This window comes from Leptidea sinapis, chromosome 12 (genome assembly GCF_905404315.1).
Source record: "Leptidea sinapis chromosome 12, ilLepSina1.1, whole genome shotgun sequence".
In the NCBI taxonomy this organism is placed as follows: Eukaryota; Metazoa; Arthropoda; class Insecta; order Lepidoptera; family Pieridae; genus Leptidea; species Leptidea sinapis.
Genome location: NC_066276.1, coordinates 5,848,120 through 5,870,646, shown reverse-complemented (window position 1 = coordinate 5,870,646; position 22,527 = coordinate 5,848,120). Strand labels below are relative to the sequence as shown.

The following is a 22,527-nucleotide window of genomic DNA, read 5'->3' as shown; positions in this document are numbered from 1 at the left end:
GTTTGGTGGAGGCCTTTGTCCAGCAGTGGATGTCTTCCGGCTGATGATGTGATGTGAAACGTTATAGATAACTGTATTGAGCATGTATTGTAAATATATACAATATGCATTGTGTTGTAAATTAAAAAGTTTAACATGTGATTTCATTTTAACCAATGGTTCGTCAAACACGTGGCCATTGCTTCTAAAATATGTTTCCTCTTAAGAATGTATACAAAAAATTAACTAAATTTATTTAAACTAGTTATTGATCTACTGTAGAAAAAGAGTAAAACAAATACATAATTTTTAAGATTCATTTTATTTTTAATAACATAAAAATGTTACGTTTTCTTTTTTCATTTTACATATTTTGAAAACATCAGTAGGTACCAGATATCTAGTCATTTCGAATCTTCATCTACAATACAATTTGGCTTCAATTATTATGGTCATGGGTTGCAAAATTTTCATTTTCTTTTTTCACTTATTTCCAAATGCTTTAATACATTTCTTGAGGTTGTTACGACAAAATCCACAGCAGTCCGTTCCAGGTAATACTAATACTCAACAAAATATATTGTATTTTACACATTTGGATGGATCATACACGCATTGTTGAATTTGATTGTCTGTGATATGCTATATTTTATAAAAACGCTATAATTTCACCTAAAACAGGTGAATATCATCACTTGGTCACACAAATATTAATTAAATGATCCATCCAAAAGCAATCACCACTACAATAAATAGAACTAGCTAACTGGAATTGAAGGTCCCTTAAAAGTATATAAGCGGTGATCAACTTGAAACTTTTTATTTGAATACCATCAAAAAACCATAAAACATGTCCGTTTTATAATTGACCACAGCTTATAAGAAATACTTACTTTATGATTTTGTAATGGATGATTTACACTAGAGGCGTTATTTATAAAGGTGGTGTTACAATGATCGATATATCACCAGTTCTACAATGATAGTGAGAAAATTCGAGATTAATTTTACAAAGAATGTTTTAATATTAGATTAATGATTGGTCTCCGCTGCGCTCCAACTAGATAGCGCAGGCATATTCGTAAAGTGCGGCAACTAATAGTACGCCCGTAGGCGTACTCGAGCCAGTCTCGTGGCGAACACGGTGTGACATCGACGTGTCAAATTGTCATGTTCTGTCAAACTTTTAATTAATTTCAATGTAAAATAACACGAAGCGTATGTTACAAAATTTGACAGATGCCATTGAGTGTCAAGATGCCACGCACACGAGCATCTACTAGTTGCCGCAATAAAAGAGCTATTGTTCTTAGATAGTGCGGTATCTAGTTCGAGCGCAGCGGAGACCAATCCTTAATCCAAGATTTTAATAATAACCTGAAATATATTGACACAAACAGTGGTGACATTGTTACTGCCAATTAATATGAGACTACATGATTTTAATAAAACGGTCTTGACAATTAATACTATTACAAAATTGCGAGCTTACTATGAAAAATTCTACATTTGAAAATATGTGAAATAAGTAAGTTCTAAGTACATTTCTAGTCAACTTAACGCTCATCGCTGATCTCATTAAGTAACATAACAGTTTATAAAGCTATTTTGAAATAAAATCCATTATTTATGGAATTAAATATTTATTTAATTATTGCTTTACGTTACAACAAATCACAAATCAAATTGCAAACTGTAATATCTGTTACGAAATAATAGATGAGCCCAAATTGATGAAAAATTGCCTATTGTGTACTGAAAAATAAGTTTGTTTAAGTTTCAGAGTATAGATAAATGTATGTATAATTGTAATAAAAGATCATTAATTATTATAATATTTCCTGTTTATTAAATTGGTATCTAGTATATTATTGTATAATTTCTACTAATACATTAGTTGCCTACTTCAACGATGTATTGTCGTAACTCAAAGAATCATTTCATTATCTATACTCTGGTTGTTTCCGCCAACAATTAAATAAAACCACATTTGTATATTATATACATGTAAAACCATGTGTAGATATCTTTTAATTTAGTATTACTACACTAAAACTGGCCATCATATAAGTATCCGCCATGTTCTAAATATATAGCTAGATCATAATATAATATTCTTAATTAGCTAAAATCATATTTACAAATAATACAGTTTATTCTCTTAAAAATAGAAATTAAAATATATTTCTATCATTCATCAAATCACATTTAACGCAAAATAATTTAACAGTTTCGTTTTGCACTCACATATACAATAGTCTGTAACCAATTAGATTCTACGTATGGATTTCAAATAACTTGAATTAGAATATATCACCCAATAAGCGAGTAACTTCATACTCATCAATCTTATGTTACTTAATATTAAAAATGCAGAATTATATGAGAAAACTTTAAGCATTTGAATATTATAGTGAACCCAGTTTAATTTGGCAACCATAATACTCATTAGCATAATTTGTAAGCACCGTAACCTAAAGTAAAACTTATATTTACAATCGGTGTTACGAGCGCGCTCAAACAATTAAATCTTTTATTTACACTAGCTATAATTTATCATTATATGTTGAACAAGAAGATGAATTTATTTAAAAATTACTTTTAATTTATTTAAGCTATTCTTTAGAATATTAAGAGCTCAGAAGCGCCGCGCTTGTAGTGACGGTGGCGCAAGGAACTATACAATACATTTCACCGAAGTGGTTATGGCCGGCCCGAGCCTCAAACCTTTACCTAATAATTATAACTATGAAAGATTCTCCAAGGTCGCTGCGTACCGTTTGATTGGGTACATCGCATGCCGCGACGTGACAGTGAGGTGACCCCACAGTGACGTCACGCGTCAGCCGTCAGCAGAGATTCAGTTAGCTTGGCTACATCGGAACACCTTCAGGAGACGTGCCGCGACACGCGAAACCGACACTCGTGGAGAAGGAACTAAAATCTAGTATCACAATGTTGGACTCCTTAGAAGGAGCTTAGTAGGCGCCGCTGTAGGCCTTTGAATGAGTTGAATATTCTGATGGTTACGCATCAGATACTCAGATGCCCAGCACTCATTCGAACAGAGCAAGCAAGTCGTCAGAGGAGGTCGCGCGCGGCGGGTGCGACCCTGCCGAAGATGAGGACGACGGAGGAGTTGCCAGGAGTTCACCCAAAGCCGGCGCGTCTAGATACGACAGGAGCTCCATAGGATCTACGCTCGTTTCTGGCAGCAACTGAAAAATAAATGCGATATTGTAACAAAAATATTCCCATATCCACTGGGAGGAGGAGTTCTTTGATCAGGACGCCGGCTAGATTATGGGTACCACAACGGCGCCTGTTTCTGCCGTAAAGCAGTACTGTGTAAGCAGGATTGTTTTTCAGTCTGAACGGCACCGTAGCTAGTCAACTTTCTGGGCAAATGAGACTTAACATCTTATGTCTCAAGTATTATTTATTATATATTATTAGTAGCATTTCTTAAGACTTAAGATAGTAATGTATCCCTAACTAGAGATACGTTATTGAAAACGGCCGATAATCTGTTGATTGCAATGACGCTGTTTTCTGAGTGGTAAATATAAATACATATGGTAAATATATACACTAAAACGATTGAAATCTAAAGGATTAATAAAAAACAATTGAAACTTACATTGAGATTGTCCGTCCCTTCACCATCGATGACAGCGGCCGGATCAAAGTTGAGATCTGCAGGAATGTCGACATCATTCAAGGAGTGATGCCCAACTGAAGGTGGACCTGGTGTGTGGCTGGACCCTGGGGTGTGAGCTCCACCACCTCCCCCAGGAGTGTGGGCTGATCCAGGAGTATGTGGCGTATGCGGGGTATGTGGCATCTGTAGAAAGATATAATTATTATTATTGAAGTTATACTTCTTTAGGCGCTTTATGAAAATATGATAAGAGTGAAATTGTACGATGCGCGCGCATCACTGTAACGCAAAAGTAACAAGGTGAAGTTGGTTATTATTTTTTTGGTTTTTTCGTCTATTATTAGGATAGGCAAAGGGTTCAAGCCCGTACAGCCGTATTCGTAATTTAATAATGAATTGTCAAAGCAATCATTGCAAGATTTTTACAATATTGTTCTTTCTACAAACGTAGAATAGCACGAGGAATAAATATTTTAACTTCTTGCGTGCATACATAAGTATACACACACTTTTTTTCAACATTCTACACCATAATGGCAATGATATAAAAACAAATGACAATTGTCCATCAACAGCAACAACAGATGTTGGATATTGGATTTGTTTTGACAAAAACTACTAAGAGATGCAACAACCGATTTTGATCAACAACTTAAACAATTCCTTAAAAATTTTCACACTGCAGAGTTACGCAAAGCGTTGGGACAAATAAATTATCTTAATTTTCCGAAAATATTATTGTTTATGTTAAGTTATAAGAAGACATATGTTAGTAAAATATTTTTTTTGAAGTGAAGCTTCTTTATCGATTCATGAGAGAAATTTTATAGCAAATAGTCACGATTTTCGGTTACGCGCCATTTTGTTTGTTGTCAATATGACACTGTTGACAGCTGTCAGGTGAATTAAGTCAGGTTTGTGGTTTGTTTTCATGACGTTAATTTAAAAGTACGAAAAATGCTTTATATCTATTTTTTATTTTTATTCCAATGTGTTAAAATTTAAACAAAAATTATTTATTTAATTATTCCGACAGAAGTGACATGGGGTATTCAAATTAACATTACCTCTATTGAGCACATCAATTATGTTAATTTTAACAAAATTTATCTAATTTTAATTTTTATGCTAAGTTATGAGTGTTGTACAAAACTTACCTGTTCATTTAAACTTTTTTCCATTGCATTTAGCGGGTCCAAAGAGTTGACACTTTCGTTGAGATGTGACAACGGCCCATTTCCCGCATATTCATTGCTGCCAGGGCCGTTTGTCAAGCCATAGTCGTAGTTTTGGCTGTTGGAGCCACTCGACCTGTTGGAACCGCCCTGGTTGTATGATGATATCATGGAACCGCTCGCTATAGTGTTCATGTCCGGAGGTAGATACGGAGATAGGGCTTGGTCCCAGTTGTTCATTGTAGGCATATTCATTGACCCAGGTGATACAGTTTTGCTTCGCTTGACATTGCCATCATTGCTGTCATCTTCTTGCTGCAATAATACATCAATTTTAGTTTTCTATTCTTCACATTTTGCCGTGAAGCAGTAATGTGAAAGCATTATCGTGTTGCGGTCTGAAGGGCGTCGTAGCTAGTGTAATTACTGGGAAAATGAGACATAACATCTTCAGTCTTAAGGTGACGAGCGCAATTGTAGTGCTGCTCAGAATTTTTGAGTTTTTCAAGAATTTTGAGCGGCACTGCATATAAATTACTTTCAGCTGAACGTCCTGCTCGTCTCGTCCCATCTTGTTCCAAGTTTTGCGTGTAAGACAACTTTTGAATAAGATATTTAAAGCCTACCTTCATTCCAGTGTTTGCTGAAGATTTTGCGGCTTTCCAATTCGCTCCGCTGTCGATCGTAACTTCATCCACATCCGAAGTATTCAAGGTATTCAGTATCCCCCACATGTATTGGTCTACTTCTAAACCTTCAAGCTGAGCTGGTTTGCTGTAAGTTCATATATTATTTAGTAATTTCTAAATTTTAAATATCAAATTGTTATTTATGAGTGGTGGAACTATTTCTGCCGTGAAGCAGTAATTTGTAAACATTATTGTGTTTCGGTCTGAAGGGCGCCGTAGCTAGTGAAATTACTGGGAAAATTAGACTTAACATCTTATGTCTCAAGGTGACGAGCGCAACTGTAGTGCCACTCAGAATTTTTGGATTTTTCAAAAATCCTGAGCGACACTGTCATGGGCAGAGCGTTTGAATAACCATCAGCTGAACGTTCTCCTAAATCTGGTAGATGGAGTCACAGCTGTAGAGTACCGCAGGTCCCAATCCATCACCTCCATAAATCTTAGCACATACGCCACATACATTAGCCATACCCAATATACTATCTATAGATAGAGATAAATTACAAACTTCTATCGCTGGTAAGCTATACGTCCTCCCATTGACAGACAGCGTGTACGGATAAGGTGCGTTACAGTCGATAAGTTTATTGGGACAGAAAAGTCAATGATAGTTACGATTTTTATCTCAAGTAGGTCACAACCGGAGATAGACTGAATATTGGGAATGGCCGTTAATCTATGAGTAACAGTAGAAACAATGTCAACTTACTTGCAAACAGGACACCTCCATGAACCCCTCTCGCAGTTCAGTTGCAAATATGATTCTAAATCGAAGCACTGTATGTGTTTACACTCATGCCCTCGCGCTGGTAATGTGATCTTCTTAAACGTGATGGGACATTTTAGAGATACTTTCAAAGCGGTCTGCTCAACACTATCTCTATCATTAGGAGTATTCGGTCCGTTACCACTAGATGTCGTCTGATTAAAATTCATTTTTATTTTGGCGATACAATGATCTGCTGTTAGTAATCTCTTTCTTAATAATCCTTGTAAAACACTTCGCACGCTGGGCCGGTGGACCAATTGCAGAACAAATAGATGGGACTGAAAAGAAAATAATTATTAAAATAATGCTTTACTGCTTCAGACTCTTAAAAGTTTTTTTTTTATAATCGCTTATAAAATGCTCGCAAAATGCCTTTATTTACAGTGTGTGTGGACGATGCAGCTACTGTACTCAACAACTTTTGTTTTGTATTAATAATACATTTACTTTTTCGACTTACTCGTGTAAGGCATTGACTATTTGTCGTTTGTTGTATCACTTTACTTTGATTTGATTTGTAAAACGATGAAAATGTAAATCTTGATTTAAAAGAGTGGCAATGAGTTTCTTGCTACTTCTTTTCATTAGATCAACTCTTTACGAAGTAGTGGTAGATACTAAGTGTCATTTTCGTGACCTACATGAATAAAGTGATTTTGATTTGATGACATGAATATAGTATACATTTTCTATATCTTTACAATATTTTAATTAATTACTTACACAGCAACATGCAGACACGGTTATTTGAATGGTGTTTCTGCCCGGTTGGCATACTTCTTTCAGGTACAATGGTTTATGTGATGTTTTATTTTCGCCCCTATCTATTACTAATGGTGTTGCGTTCACCGAAACTTGTACACTCGTCGGCCAATTCGTGTTCATCTGCCTGTCTTCGTGGTGGAAGCATTTTAGTTGTAACTCTAGGTCCGATCTGAAATTAGACCATCTTGTATATAAAAACCTGTTACATTTGCAAAAAGTGACAAACTTATTTTACTAGGTATCAATTTAACTCTTAATTCATCTTATAACGTTTACCTCCATATCAATGTTGAATGTACTGTCGGTTTTAGTTGAAACACATGATTGCTAACAGCTAAGTTATGCTCTAATCTAAATGGCGGTAGAATGATTCCGTCTCTCACAGGGAATGTCAATCGAAGTTCATCATCTGAAAAGAGGTAAGTGATGTAATCAATCATTCGAATGTGACTATATAATAAAAATAATATTGACACACTTTTTCACAAATTATCTTGCCCCAAACTAGGCATAGCCTGTACTATGGGTACAAGACCACGATATATTTAATACAATACACTTTTACATAAATAAAGATAAATACACATAAACATCCATGACTCGGAAACAAACATCCATATTCATCATATAAATGATTGCAATTTCCGGGATTCGAACCCGGGACCTCTAGCTTAGTTGTCAGGGTCACTAATCATTCGGCTATATGGGTCGTCGTACTTGAGGGTAGTTTCAACACAAAATATAATCTAGAACTTACTTTGCATGCCCATCTGTGGTTTGAGCTCATTAAAATGAGGCTTGACGTCAGCGTTAGGGCTTATGTAGGGCGGCATACTGCTAGCTGGCGTCAAGGGCGGCGTTGGGTTTCCAGGCACCGGACTATGTTGATAGCTGTTTGTTCGCATCGCCACTTCTTGTGCAAATTGCTGGCTGTATTGGCCGCCATATTGGCCTCCGCCGCTCTGATGTTGCGGAAAATGGCCAGGCACTCCACCATTAAAATACTGACTTTGATTTGAATAAGTTGGAGTAGACTGCCTCATATTTCCACGCATGGTTGGCCCGAAGTTTCCGCTTGGGCCTAATGGCTGTTGTGGTGGGTATTGGCCTTGGAATCCCGGCCGGCCGCCATAGCCGGATGGGTACTGGTTTGGGGCAAAACCTGGTTGACCACCCATGTACTGGGTTTTCCTCGTTCCCATTATCATTGTCCCCGATGGATATGGCGTGTGTCGCCTTTGATAACCACCGGGTCCCATCTTTGTAGAACCACCCATTTGTCCAGGGCCCATTTGTGAGGACATCATATTTGCATGCATTCCCATATTGGCCATTTGTGCCATTGGATTCATTCCGTTCATGGAGGCATTTCCCATCTGCCCCATACTGGCCATACCGTTCATCCCATTAATCCCGTTCATTCCATTCATTCCACCATTACCGCCCATACCCATTCCCGTCATCGCTGGGTTATGGCTGCGTGTCTGACCGTAGCCGTTCATCGCACTGTATTGGGGGTTGCCCATATTCATGGAATTTTGCATCTGTAATAAAATAATAAATATAAATAACAAAAATATAATTAAAAGCTATTTATTTTATTTAAAAAAAATATTGCAATGGGAATACAATATACAACCACTTTGAACAGCCAAGATTTTAAAATCCGGGATAGTTAAGCAGTTTCCTTCATCATTCAGACTTGCTCAAATTGGTTTTTTGAATAGAGGTAGCGATAGACAGAGAAGGTATTGTGGTGGTTTGGAATTGTATGATGGGAGAAGCTAGATTGACTACCAAATTTAAAAAGTAACTGGATGGACAATAGCACGTCCATAGGTGAACTAATTGGTTGTACACTTCACGATCAGATCGGAGATGGCTCAGAAAAAGGACTAATAAAACAGTTCCTACGAAAAAGATGAGAGACCTGATGATAAAATAATGCTTCTTTCACAACGAGTACCTATCGATGATCGAGGTAAATGTGTTGCCGAAAATGTTCGTTCGGTGTACCATCTGTTCGGTCTGTTCCTGTCTATTTCCGGTAATTTACGAGTATGACTCGCACACGAAGGGTACCATCGCACAAGATGTAACACTATGTCATTTAATAATACTTTCGTAAAACCTTTTGGAATTAGTCATTTTATTATTTTAGCACACAATTACTGGGCAAATGAGACTTAACATCTCATGTCTCAAGGTGACGAGGGCAGTTGTAGTGCTGCTTAGCATTTTGGTGTTTTTCAACAATCTTGAGAGTCTACCATTAGCTGAACGTCCTGTTAGTCGTGTCCCTTATTGTCATAAAAAATAGGGTTCCCGTCAGTCCCTTTTTATTTATTTTGGTTTTCTGCGTCGTGGCTATCTGTTAGTTTAAACAATAAGCCACTGTTTTGGCTGCATAAATCTTCTCCAAGAGCCATGTTCGAGAGCCCGAAATTGATGTAAAATTACTTTGCATCAAACTCTCCATTTATTATTTATATCTTTTGCTGAGATTTGTGATGTCATGTCTCTTAAGTCTGGTGAACTGGATGCCACCCTTACCGCTCAAAGACTTGGCTAGCTCGTTGACATGGGTTGTTAGTTTGTCCTGGTATTTCAGGCTAGTTTGGGTTATTTCTTGCCCGACAGTTTTAATGCCTAGGTACATGTATTTATTACTTATACACTGTGGGATACTGAAAGTAGTAAATCAGTCCTTATAGAGATGCAATGGTTGCGTACCTGCGAGAAGGGCTGCGAGTCCTGCATCGCGGCCGTCGTGGCCGCTGCTACCATCGCGGCGGTGGCGCCGAACTGCGCGTTCTCGCCGCCGCCGCTCATCGCGCCCGGACCAATGTGGCACCCATAGCTGCCGATACACAATTAAAATTAAAAAAAAAATAGTCACGGGACGCCCGGCAGGTATCAATCGGCTCTAACGATTTTCATAAATTTTAGTATACATGGGATTTTGGCGGCGATAAATCGATCTAGCTAGGTTTCAATTTAAAAAATGTAGTTTTATCCGTGTTTTAATGAGAAACTAGACTAAACACTAGAATAAATCAGATGGGTGATCCGGAAAGCAGAAGACGTAGAGGTGCCTGTGGTTGTGTTCAGATTTGTTTGGCACAGGTGTAATCACTGTCACGAAATCTTTCACGCATGTCTCGGGATGAAACTCGCAGCCAGATGTTTTAACACGGTACATTATATATGTTTTGTAACATGAAGACGAAAGGGATACCTAGAGTATCGTCCAGAGTAATAGATCGACTGATGATATCATAAACAAACACCAAATTATGGTGGGTTCTACGTACACAGGATTTCTGGCCGAAACGGTCGCTCATGTTTAAGATTGTGATATAAAAATCTTTTGATTGACTATATAAAAATTATATTGATATAAGTATTAATTCGTAGAAAAATATGACGATATTACAAGTTTTAACAGTGGGAGGTTCCATTGCACAGGATGCCGGCTATATTATTGGTGTAATGTGTAAACAATATTGTGTTTCGGTCTGAAGGCGCCGTAGCTAGTGAAATCACTGGGCAAATAAGACTGAACATCTTATGTCTCAAGGTGACGAGCGCAATTGTAGTGCTAGAATTTTTGGGTTTAACAAGAATCCTGAGCGGCATTGGATTGTAATGGGCAGGGTGTATATATTACCATCAGCTCGTCTCGTCCCTTATTGTCACAAAAAAAAATTTAGATTAGGTAGTATTACGGTAACTATCGTTGTTTGCAAATTGGCTTAATTTATTCATTCATTCATATTTAATTTTAAATCGTTTGCAATTCAGAATAATATTTTCACTTTTCGCTAAACAACTCTAGCAGCAATATAATATTTATTTAATACATTATCACCATGTAAACCGCTGACATTAATAAAAACCGGTCGTGAACGTATGTACCTCGTTTTCATCTAAGCTGTGAAAAGTAATATAAAATCGACTTGTTTAATTTAATTTCAGCCGCGATATGAGAGTTTCTATTATATTGCAAATGGCCTTGCCGAGTTGAACATTTACATTCCACACGTTAACGCGTCGATTATTAATAAACTCAGACTCAATATTCAACCCAAATTTTATTGACGCAAGATCTTTTTTATAACGTGCAATGATTTTATTATATTACGAACAATGTGAGAAAAAATCAATATGGTCGACAGTCGTTGTTACCCCTGTGTTTCTCTCGGGATGTTTGATTTTTTGTGCTCCGATGAGAGTGGGAGATCGGCTCATGTGAACTGCTTTTGAGGCGAATTCCCGAGCCTCTGTGTAGCCCTTTCTAATAACTCCCATTCGAAATAAGTCCCGATAAACACTCGCACGGGCTGCTATTGTTAATTGTATGGTGCAACAATATTTTGTGTAGAAGTAAATTATATGAAGAACCAACAATATTTTCACGCTTTATATTAAACTAGCTTTTACACGCGAATTCGTGCGCGAGCAATAGTAACTTTAGGAATAATTTTTATTTTTTTAAATACTATGCAAATAGTACACTGCAAACTACTGTGGTTAATACATTTTTATTGGCTACCAACTACTTTCATCCCCCTTTTTTACCCCACACAGATCTAAATTTGAAAAACGCTAAAACAAATATTTCATTATTTCTTATCAAGTGCCTAAATACAAATTTTCATGTTTTTATCTTCGATAAGAACGTATTTCCATACACACTGCCATCCCCTATTTCAAACCCTTCATATATTTTTATTGCAATAAAAGGTAGCCCATGTCCTTTTCAAGCTCTTGTCTATCTCTATAATAAATTTCATCAAAATCGGTCATTGGTCTAGGCGTGAAAGCGTGACAAACAAACTTACATTCACATTTATAATATTAAGTAGGAATATATGAGCTTCACAAGCTATCGCCTAAATGAAATTAGTAATGGAGTATTCCAAGGGTCAGTCCTTAGGTAGAATTACCCGAGTTGTCTTTCTTTTTATAGCTCTACCGTTTTTGCCGCTGCCATAATGCGAACAAAAAAGCCAGTGTATCCTGGCATACTTTTTGTTAAACTGGTACCACATCCGAATAATCACTTACGCTGCGTTCAAAATATTTGGGATCTCAATGCAGACCGACACACATCCCTTTTCGGGCGATTCTCAGAAAAATCTTTTATATTGAGCTCCTTTTGAATGTTCAACTACGAAGTGAGACGAATATTGTGTTAAATCTTACATCTTTAAACGAGCAATTCTTGTATATATGTAAAGAATCTCGGAAACGGCTCCAACGATTTTCATGAAATTTAGTATGCAGGGGATTTCGGGGGCGATAGATCGAAATCAAATTTACGTTTTATATTTGAATATGAAAGTTAAATTTTGCTACTATATACAAGACTATAATAGCACAGATGCGACAATTTGTGATCCGGAAAGCAGAAGACCCCGGTTCCAATCCAGATATCCTATTAGTTTTTTTAGTTCACGTATTATACACGTCTTACCAATGGGAGGCTCCTTGCACAGGAAGAACTAGACTATGGGAAGGTACTACAACGTCGCCTATTTGTGCCGTGAAGCAGTAATGTGTAATCATTACTATGTTTCGGTCTGAAGGGCGCCGTAGCTAGTGAAATTACTGGGCAAATGAGACTCAACATCTTATGTGTCAAGGTGACGAGCGCAATTGTAGTGTCGCTCAGAATTTTTGGGTTTTTGGCCTGAACGGCACTGCATTGTAATGGGTAGGGCGTAACGTAGCTGAACGTCTTGCTCGTGTCGTCCCTTATTTTCATTAAAAAATATTCTTAAAATTCCGAGCAAGGAGCAAATCGTCCAGATATTGAGCTCTTTAACTTGGCTTACTTCGTCAACGGCATCGGAAGTTAACACTAGAGTCACAACAATATTTAATGTATTTCACATTAATATCGTAACAAGATAAATCAATGAGATACGAATAATGTTATTTCGAGCAGCTGGAAGGTGTTTGGCATCCAATTGAGAGATGGCCGAGTATCGTGTAGGTATTTTGATACATAGGCTGCAGTTAATTTTAGATAGTTGCGCAGACGAGGTGAATTCTTAGCTAATTGGCAGTGATAATAATCACGTGTAGAATCAATTTCTTCAAATTAACTCTTTGTTGCTGGGTATAAATATTTATTACTATTTAGCACTTGGAGGCTAGATTATGGGTACCACAACGGCGGCTATTTCTGCCGTGAAACAGTAATATGTGTAAGCATTACTGTGTTTCGGCCTGAAGGGCGCTGTAGCTGATGAAATTACTGGGCAAATGACTTGACAACTTATGTCTCAATGTGTCAAGCGCAGTTGTAGTGCATCTCAGAAATTTTGGGTTTTTCGATAATCCTGAGCGGCACTGCATTGTAATGGGCAGGGCAGTATCAATTACCATCAGCTGAACGTCCTGCTCGTCTCGTCCCCTATTTTCATAGATTGCTAAAAGATTCATTTAGAAATTTGGAACTATGAAAATGTATTTAATTGGTTTCAAATGCTTATTGAAGAATACTATCTCCGCTCAATGTGATATTGCAGAGGTCTCATTAGTCATTACATACTCAGTGATCTCATAATGTCATCTCTTCAACACACAATTAAGAATGAAATGACAGATACACTTGATCACGGATCACGTATTAGGATGCCTCCTAGAATACGTACCATAAATAATAAACAAGTTGTTAAATAAGGTATTAATTGTGAGTTGAGTATAGATTACTATCGTGTAGCGTGAAAACGTGGCGTGTACCCTCACAAGTCGACAGTTGGTCACCCGGCACCCCCTCCCCTTAAGTAGTACTTCACATGCATTGTGGCTTGTGCGCACACAAGCAGCATTATGATATAACTATACATTTTAATCGATAGTTACATAACGCTGTGTTAATTCTGATCATGATCTAACGGTTTGTGAATACTGACCTTAGAATGGGTGAATTAATAATACAATCAATCGAGTATTAGGGCTGGCGATCGCAACGTACAGATCAGCTGATTTACGGCCGTTTTCAATAACCTATCGACAGATAGCATTGGACTATAACTATGGATAGATAGATCTTGTCATTAAAAGTACTAGGGAAATCACATCAGTGTTACCATTTATGGGATACAATAATGAAGTAATACAAAATATTTTTTTCTTACGCGAAGCTTGCTATACTTATTTAGGAATTTATTTATTATAAACAAAATAACAAAAAAAATGCTTTCTATAAAATAGACTCTTGGAAACTAGAATTCTATATATATAATGAAAATGGTCTTTGTTTGAGGCTCTTTCACGCCTATAACACTGATCGTATCGACATGAAACTACCAACATTCGATGCGAAATTTATCCTAGATGGTTTATTTTTTTATTGTTTTTGTAATAAGATGAATAAAATTTAAATGATTTAATTTAAAAATTCGCAGATAGGCTAGATTATTATACACCCAAATTACAAAAAAAAACTTAGTATAAAAATAGACTCTTTCTTGGAAACTAGAACTTTCTGTATAATAATTAGCTACAAATTAATATTAATATGTGCACAGTGTCGATTGCCCTTAGTTTAGTGGGAATGATTCATGCTTCAAGGAGTGAATTCCGGGGGTTTATGTACGAAGGCGAGCATTCTAGGGTGACTGCAACACAATAAGGTTGGAGGGTGATTCAATGTTACCCGCTTAGGGTTAGCGAGAGCTTTGTCGTCAATATGGAGCCATATTACGAGTAACTTAAAAAATAAAATTTAAATTTTTGTCAGGTAAAATATACTCATTGATTTTCGAACTAACTATCACCAAATGACTCCAGAATGCTCATAAAAGTTTAGTTAAACATAATAGTTAGCATCTGCTTTGAAAGTATTTTTGGATATTTAAATTGCTGGCTACCTGAGGGTTAAGATTGTTTGAAAGGCCTATGGACTTGCATCCAGTGCCACTAAATAAAAAGATTGTTTGAAAGTTTTTGTTTTTGTAGTAAGAAACATGATAACGAATCATAGCTAAATTAGTAAGCAAAAAATATTTGATTAGTTATAAATAATTGTAGAATTTAATAAAGTGATCATATTAACAGCAGCGTCGTTGGGTTATTGTGGGCTCCGTCTGAGTCCATTGAGCACGTGGTGAAGTGCCCGCTAAGGGTCCGCCCCCAACAGAACGCCCGTTAAGAACTGACACTTTTTCCCACGACTACTCATGAGCGTTGAGCATTGTAATCTAAGATGTATTTCATAACATTTTGTTACTAGACTAGTATATATATTTCTTAATGGTTTTGAAATTGTTACCGTTGTTTCTTTTGTAATTTTCGAGAAGCTTCCTGTTCCCTATTCACACTCCCGTCAGACCCCTTGTTGGTATTATTAACTTATTGGTTTTCAATAGAGGTATCAACATTGTCGTTACCGAAAAAGGTGAACAAAACAATGACGTCGGTTACTCCGAGCACCTGCTTAATATTTATCAGTTTATTTAAATTGTTGCATCGAAATTAGATTTTTGTTATGATCATTATTTAATTATAATATTAATTCATTAAGTTAAATAAGTCAATGATAAAAGTTTTGTTTGTTTGTGTTTAATGTGAACTAAAGTGCAGTCACCGCTTGCATTCCCATCTTTGCGTTAGTGTGAGTGGGTGCGTCTGTGTGAGTCGGCGTTTGTTGGTGTGAGTGCACTGTTCAGTTGTTATTGTGTGCGTAGCGGGCGCCGAAAGCGTTTGCGCGTGTGAATGAAAGAACACATTTCATTTCTTTCATTAGAATTATTGCAGCGATGCGCGCCAAGCGATCCACAATCTACATAGCTATTTGTGTATAAATTATTTTGTTATGAGTGACATGGGGATTTAGCGTCAACTTGAAATATAGTTCCGTTAATCGCGGTAAATGTTTTTAAATTGAATTTTTATTTTATTGTTAATAATAAAATAGAGTTTACACTTTACAGCATAAAAATTACGATTTATAGATTTGCGTATTGTATGAGCGATAACGTGAAAATAATTGAGTCACGTTTTAGGGTTTATTATAATGTAAACAAACTTATTCTTGATAAGATAACAATGCTATAAAATGTTTTGGGCTATCCTCGACATTATTTATCATTGTTTTATTCTTGGGATTTATATAATGGTCATTAATAATTTCTCCTAAAAAATCATTTAATAAAATTTTGTCGATATTTCAATGTTAGAATTTTTATGTTTTTTTTTAAATAAAATAATTGATTAGGTACCTTTGCGTATTTACTCTGTATCCTATTGTCTCGTGGAGTGAATTCTGTTTGCCCGTGTCGGGAGCTATGGCTCCCTGGTAATGAATGGTGCTCGCCGAATACCCCGCCGTATTAGCAGAATGATCCGTTCTGGTCGCTTCTTCTTATCACCTGAAAGACGACACAGCCTTTATTTTTTCCGTTCCTCGGGATTCTTTCAACACAGTTTCTATTGCGTTCGTGTCTCTGAGTTTATCGTTTGGCTAATCGATTTTTCAGTTTCACTCAAAGTTTAAGATTACGGCCAAATGTTTATCGCATAATACCAAAAATAATGACTGATTTTTTTTCTGCTATTTATTTCTCTTTTTCAAAAAAATCCCGATGAATAATTCGTCGTCTCGTTGTTATTACGAAAATTTCATTTTATGTTTCATGCTTCCTTCAGTTTTTTTCAGACGAGTAAAATATTTTTTAATTAGCAATTTCTGGACGTAATAACGTTATAAAATCAAATTTGTCAATATTATCAAACGCACCTTGATAAATTATCTAAGGTCCGTCACACTGTTGATCTCAATATATTTATTTGTAAATATACTGATAGCACTGAAAATTGTTAAATCCAAATTGTCACTCGTAATAATTCACTGCACTGTTTATGTTATTATGTATTAATAATGTCACTTCACAGATTCACACGAAATCCAAATCCAAGGTAAGGTCAATGTTTATCACTGTGTTCCAGGTTTGATGATAATAAAATAATTATTATCAGTCACTCACGAATCCCGACTGAATTTATCGTAACATCATAGACGTGTTGCACGGGCGCCGACGTCGACGTCACTGGGCATCAGACAACCATACGTCCGACCGTCAAAGGTAACACTGGCTGCCTTTGGCGAGTCGCGAGCCGGCGACGGTGAGTGAGAGGTTGCGCCGCGGGGCGTCCCACCCCGCGCGACGTTGCCAGCTCGCCGCGATAAAGTGGCGCACCCCCTCGTCCCCTTGCTGATGTCGTCGTCTCGGTGCGCTAGTCGGCCGAGTTCGGGCGCCATCGCCGTCATGATGTTGAATCCATGCTCCACCCCGCGCACTCGACAATTCATTTCACGTAACGGTCCTCAATTGAGCGCGATACTGTGACTGAGGTAACCGTATCCGCGTTGTAAATACTTTAACTGAAACTCGTTATAATTTATGAATGTCCCAATGTTATCAAAACATTATGATGTTTCGCCTAAGTACTTTTAAAAATCACACGCCCTGCAAACACACATGTTTCTGATCCGTCATAATAATTCATAGGTCACACGAATGTATTTAATAGGAAGATAATAGTATCGCTGGCATCTTGAGAATGACAAGAGTCGATTACATTGAAGCATAATAATTAACAGCGATAAACAATGGCGGTGTCATCTCGTCCTTAGTCGCTACCTGCGCATTACTACAAAGGACAAGTGACTCGTCCTGGGTCGTCCTTGCCTTCGTCAACACAGCATTACAACAATTATTTTGTTTACAGATGTAGGTACATTGATTTACTTATCGCAGCTCAGGTACTAACTGTTGTATTATTCCATTATCAGTATTGATTCATTATTATCTATCATTAGGCCTTCCATCGGCCTTTAGCTATTTGCATGATATTTGTTTGGTATGATTTTTTATAATATATTAAAGTATTGATGTATTAGTTTAGTAAAAGTATTGATATTTTATTATATTAAAAGTTCATTAACAGCAATTGTTTCATTTTTAATCAACAGGGTTTCGTTTCGTTGTCAGGAAAGTCGGGAAAGTGGCTCGTGCGCAGAACTACGCTTCATCCGCGTTCCAACGCCGCATGTCCTCAACTCCATTCATAAATTGTATGTAGTTATTTCGAATATACTGTTTTGACATCCCGTTTTCATATCTCAATTACAATTATTCGCTTATTCACTGCATCACGTCTTGGGACGCGTATTAAAATTATATGTTACTTAAGAGGAGTTATTAGTTTTTGGCCATTCTTTCGATTGGCATCATAAGAGTAGGGGTTTTTTTTTACATTTAAGTCGGTTCGATTCCCAGACGAGGCAAGTAATTTTTAGAAAATCTTTGAATGCAGAAGTACTAACTTTTAAAAATAACATAAAGTCTTCTTTCAGTAAAATAGCCTATCTTCGATATTTAAGGTACTTTCCCTTCATGTCCCATAACTTTGGGACAACCTGTATATTATTATTTTCACAAAATTTTCTTACGAAAATCTACTTATAAGAACATTATCTTATACACTCTTATTTTAATCTAGTAAATAAAAATGGTTCATCGCTTACTAAAAAAAAACACGCCACGAAGATAGCAAATCATTGACAATATCTGTTATTGTGTGCGTTCGTGCAATTCACAATTGTATTAATACATCGTTAAGCAAGCTTGACCTCACTCCCTCTGCCCCGTGCCTGGCCCCGCGCTACCCTCTTTCAGTAATAAGCAGTCAGTAGTATTTTTATGATACTAACGAGTAGGTATTATGTCGAAAACTTTATTAAAAATGCCATAACTATAAAATAATATAATAAAATAAAACCTATTTACAACAATCAATTTTCAAATTAGAGGGTACTAATAAATGCGGGAAAAGAAACAAAAATATCACGCGGAGGGTGGTTGCATAAAGCGAAATTCGACTCCGATCTCAAACTTTTATTTAACACTGTAAGCATGATTTAAAGGGCCATCATAATATGCATGAAATGCTTAATTAAGTAACGTAAAGTACGTCTGAATAGCTGTTTTAATTAACATATTACAGATTATGTGATCATGTTTTTAGAATTTATAATTGGTTTCGTTATTTATTTTCCTCAAGTTTGCGCGTTTATCACTTAAAAAAGAATCCATTTGTAGTATCACCGCTCTCCGACAGACGACAACACGTCCCTTAAAGCCTAGCCTAGTAGCGGAATACTGGGTTAGGAAATTTCGAGCGATTCTCAATTCCGTGGTCACCTTTTTTTTTATGGAATAGGAGGACAAACGAGCGTACGGGTCACCAGGTGTTAAGTGATCACCGCCGCCCACAATCTCTTGCAACACCAGAGGAATCACAGGAGCGTTGCCGACCTTTAAGGAGGGAGTATGCGCTTTTTTTGAAGGTACCCATGTCGTATCGTCCCGGAAACACCGCACAAGGAAGCTCATTCCACAGCTTTGTAGTACGTGGAAGAAAGCTCCTTCAAAACCGCACTGTGGAGGACCGCCACACATCCAGATGCTGATGCACCTGGAAGATAAAGGAAATTGGCTTCGAAGAAGTTGGGCGTTATAAATAGAGCACGACAATACTTCAAGCCGGCCCACATTCTAGCGCCTCACATGGAGTATTGATGTGATCTCTGGTCTGGCGCACCCCAGTATCAAGCTCGATCCGTTTGACCGGGGAGGCAATGCTCTACGAAAGGCTGAATTAATTGGCACTGCATAGAGATGTCGCTTCATTGTGTGTCTTCTACCGCATTTATCACGGGGAGTGTTCCGAAGAGCTGTTTGACTTGATTTCTGCTTACGAATCCGAAACCTTTGCACGACTCGCCACAGTTAGAAAATCATCCCGATCATTTGGATGTGTAAAGTTCCTCAAAAAGTCCGGTTCAACCAGGCTTCCTTGTGCGGTATTTCCAGAACGATACTACATGCGATCCTTAAAAAAAACGCGTAATTTTTTTTAAAGGGCTGGCAACTATCCTTTTTTTTTTATGATAATAAGGGATGAGACGAGCAGGACGTTCAGCTGATGCTAATAGATACGCCCTGCCCATTACAATGCAGTGCGGCTCAGGATTCTTGAAAAACTCAAAAATTCCGAGCGGCACTACGATTGCGCTCGTCACCTTGAGACATAAGATGTTCAGTCTCATTTGCCCAGTAATTTCACTAGCTACGGCGCCCTTCAGACCGAAACAAAGTAATGCTTACACATTACTGCTTCACGGCAGAAATAGGCGCCGTTGTGGTACCCATAATCTAGCCGGCATCCTGTGCAAAGGAACCTCCCACTGGTATCCTTAAATGATACACATATTATACGAGTATACTTCAAAGGTAATAAGCCTTTTTCGATGAAACCCGGGTTATTCTTACCGACATCTTCAACAATCATTGTCACATTTCAAACAATTGTACCCAAAACCTTAATACATGAACCTATCTTGTGAAAATCTCTGTCTGTTCGTGAAAACCGCATTAAAATTAGTTCCGTAGTTTTTGAGGTTATAGCGAGCAGACAGACAGACGCAGCGGACGACATTGTTTTACAATATGAAGTGATACTACGTGTGATGTTGAATATCCTCTGTTAGTATGAAATGTTATCACAAGATATAATATTGTGACGTAGATCATGTTTGTGATAACGAATTATTAACATTAAAGCACGTACCGCAATCCATGTAATTATATTATGATCGTAAAATTATAATAAGTGATAATAGCATAATAAATATAGAATTACATTGACAACTTTTTCGTATTGAAAATGGCGAATATTCATTACCATCATCATCATCAGCTGGTAGACGTCCACTGCTGGACAAAGGCCTACCCTAAAGATTTCCACGACGAAGATCGACGATCTTGACCAGATCGTCGATCCATCTTGTGGGGGGTCTACCAACACTACGTCTTCCGGTACGTGGTCGCCATTCGAGGACTTTACTGCCCCAACGGCCACCTGTCCGTCGAACTATGTGCCCTGCCCACTGCCACTTTAGTTTCGCAATCATTTGGGCTATGTCGGTAGCTTTGGTTCTCCTTACGGATTTCCAATATTCACTATAATTAAATCTAAATTTTGACAATAACAATGGTTTTAAGCATACTGAAGGTAATATATTAAGACGGGATAGTTATAATGTTTTGTGGTTAATCATTTTCGTGATGGATTTGTGTTCAAATGGAACCATTACTAGTGACAATGACCAAGTTGGACGCAGTAAAGACTAAGAAAGAGGGTAGATTGATATATCTCCCAATAACTACCAATTACTGTCTAATGAAGTCAGTCTTCCCTTGATCATGATGTTCGAAATAATAATAATAATAATAAAACCCTTTTATTTCCTTTAACTAATATAACATAAAAAATATACATTAATTATATAATATTTACATAGTTAATGACCCTGGTGGGTATTACCCTCCTCCGACAATTTCCAGGTTGTTCTTGACTTTGCTTTCAGAGTAAAGTTTTCTCTAGCAATTTTTATTGATTTTATCAAACCACCGTTCTTTAGGACGTCCCCTTGCTTTCTTGCCTCGATCTCAAATCAATTGGTGACCAGTTTTGTGTCCATAATTTTCATATGCATATGAAAAGACATATGATGTTCAAAATAGCGAAGACCTCAAAAATCTTAGAATGACGGTAAACATCATTTTAAAATCACTAAAGCCAATAGTCTCCGTAATACTTATCTATAACATCATATTCACTGATACTTTGTGCCATGTTAAGTAATCATTTGACGACCTTAAGTATAGCTTAACTACATTACAGGAAAACGATTATTACTAACAAAAATTTTACACAGTGTCATAAAGCAAGCAATTAAACCGGTTTTCCGACATCTTCACTGCGCAATTAGTTTTAAAATCTCCGAATGAATTTGAGCATATCTCGGCAATTTAGTAACGATTTCTACAATTTACGTATGTACGTCAGTTAATCAGATGCGTAAAAACCGGTCGGAGTTATAACATTACCGAATATTACTAATAAATTATGATTTGGACCAAACAGAAACACGTCCGTGTCGACTTTATTTGTTATAAATGAATAATGTCAATAACGATTCAATAACATCTTCTAAACTAACATTATGAAGATAAATGGTTTCATTTATTGTATATTTGTTTAAGATAACATAAAATTACAATATTATAACACTAGAAATAAGGGATTGCTAATTGTAACTAATTCTAGTAGGCTTTATAAGATACATAATAGCTTTAAGGCGCGGACTGACTAGGATTGTAAACTCTACAATCAACCCTACATTATTTGTGTTGGTCATGTGGCTAAGCTATATAGCAAATGGGTATTTATTTTACTGGTTTTCTTTTGTTTATTCAAAATTTACATAATAAATTGAAAAATTGTTCGGTTTAAGTTTTAGAAAAGTACTAATTCTATTCAATTCTTGAAAAAAATAATATTTTTATCGCTTAAAATTCGGAGATTTTTGACTCCAAAGTTTATGTTTGGGAAGCAACTTCCAAA

At 36.8% G+C, this 22,527-nt stretch overlaps 1 protein-coding gene across 1 annotated transcript; it reads right to left on the bottom strand.

The window, feature by feature from the left end:
• Positions 1–282: 282 nt before the first annotated feature.
• LOC126967160 (zinc finger MIZ domain-containing protein 1) lies at positions 283–17,155 on the bottom strand. Its single transcript, XM_050811618.1, has 11 exons — positions 16,793–17,155; positions 16,275–16,424; positions 9,772–9,898; positions 7,796–8,582; positions 7,315–7,447; positions 6,997–7,207; positions 6,214–6,551; positions 5,442–5,589; positions 4,798–5,130; positions 3,620–3,823; positions 283–3,197 (listed from the first exon to the last, which is right to left on the bottom strand). The coding sequence occupies exons 3-11, from the start codon at positions 9,868–9,870 to the stop codon at positions 3,036–3,038; spliced, it is 2,415 nt and encodes an 804-aa protein (XP_050667575.1). The 5' UTR covers positions 9,871–9,898; positions 16,275–16,424; positions 16,793–17,155; the 3' UTR covers positions 283–3,035.
• Between the last annotated feature and the right edge of the window lie 5,372 nt (positions 17,156–22,527).

Bases quoted from the DNA above. Each gene is read 5' to 3' on its own strand.
- LOC126967160 (XM_050811618.1), bottom strand. From the start codon at position 9,870: ATGAGCGGCGGCGGCGAGAACGCGCAGTTCGGCGCCACCGCCGCGATG. The intron at 6,552-6,996 runs GTAAGTAATTAA...TTTTCTTTTCAG, and splicing joins CCGTGTCTGCATGTTGCTGT to TCCCATCTATTTGTTCTGCA. The intron at 5,590-6,213 runs GTAAGTTGACAT...ATGAACTTACAG, and splicing joins TGGAGGTGTCCTGTTTGCAA to CAAACCAGCTCAGCTTGAAG.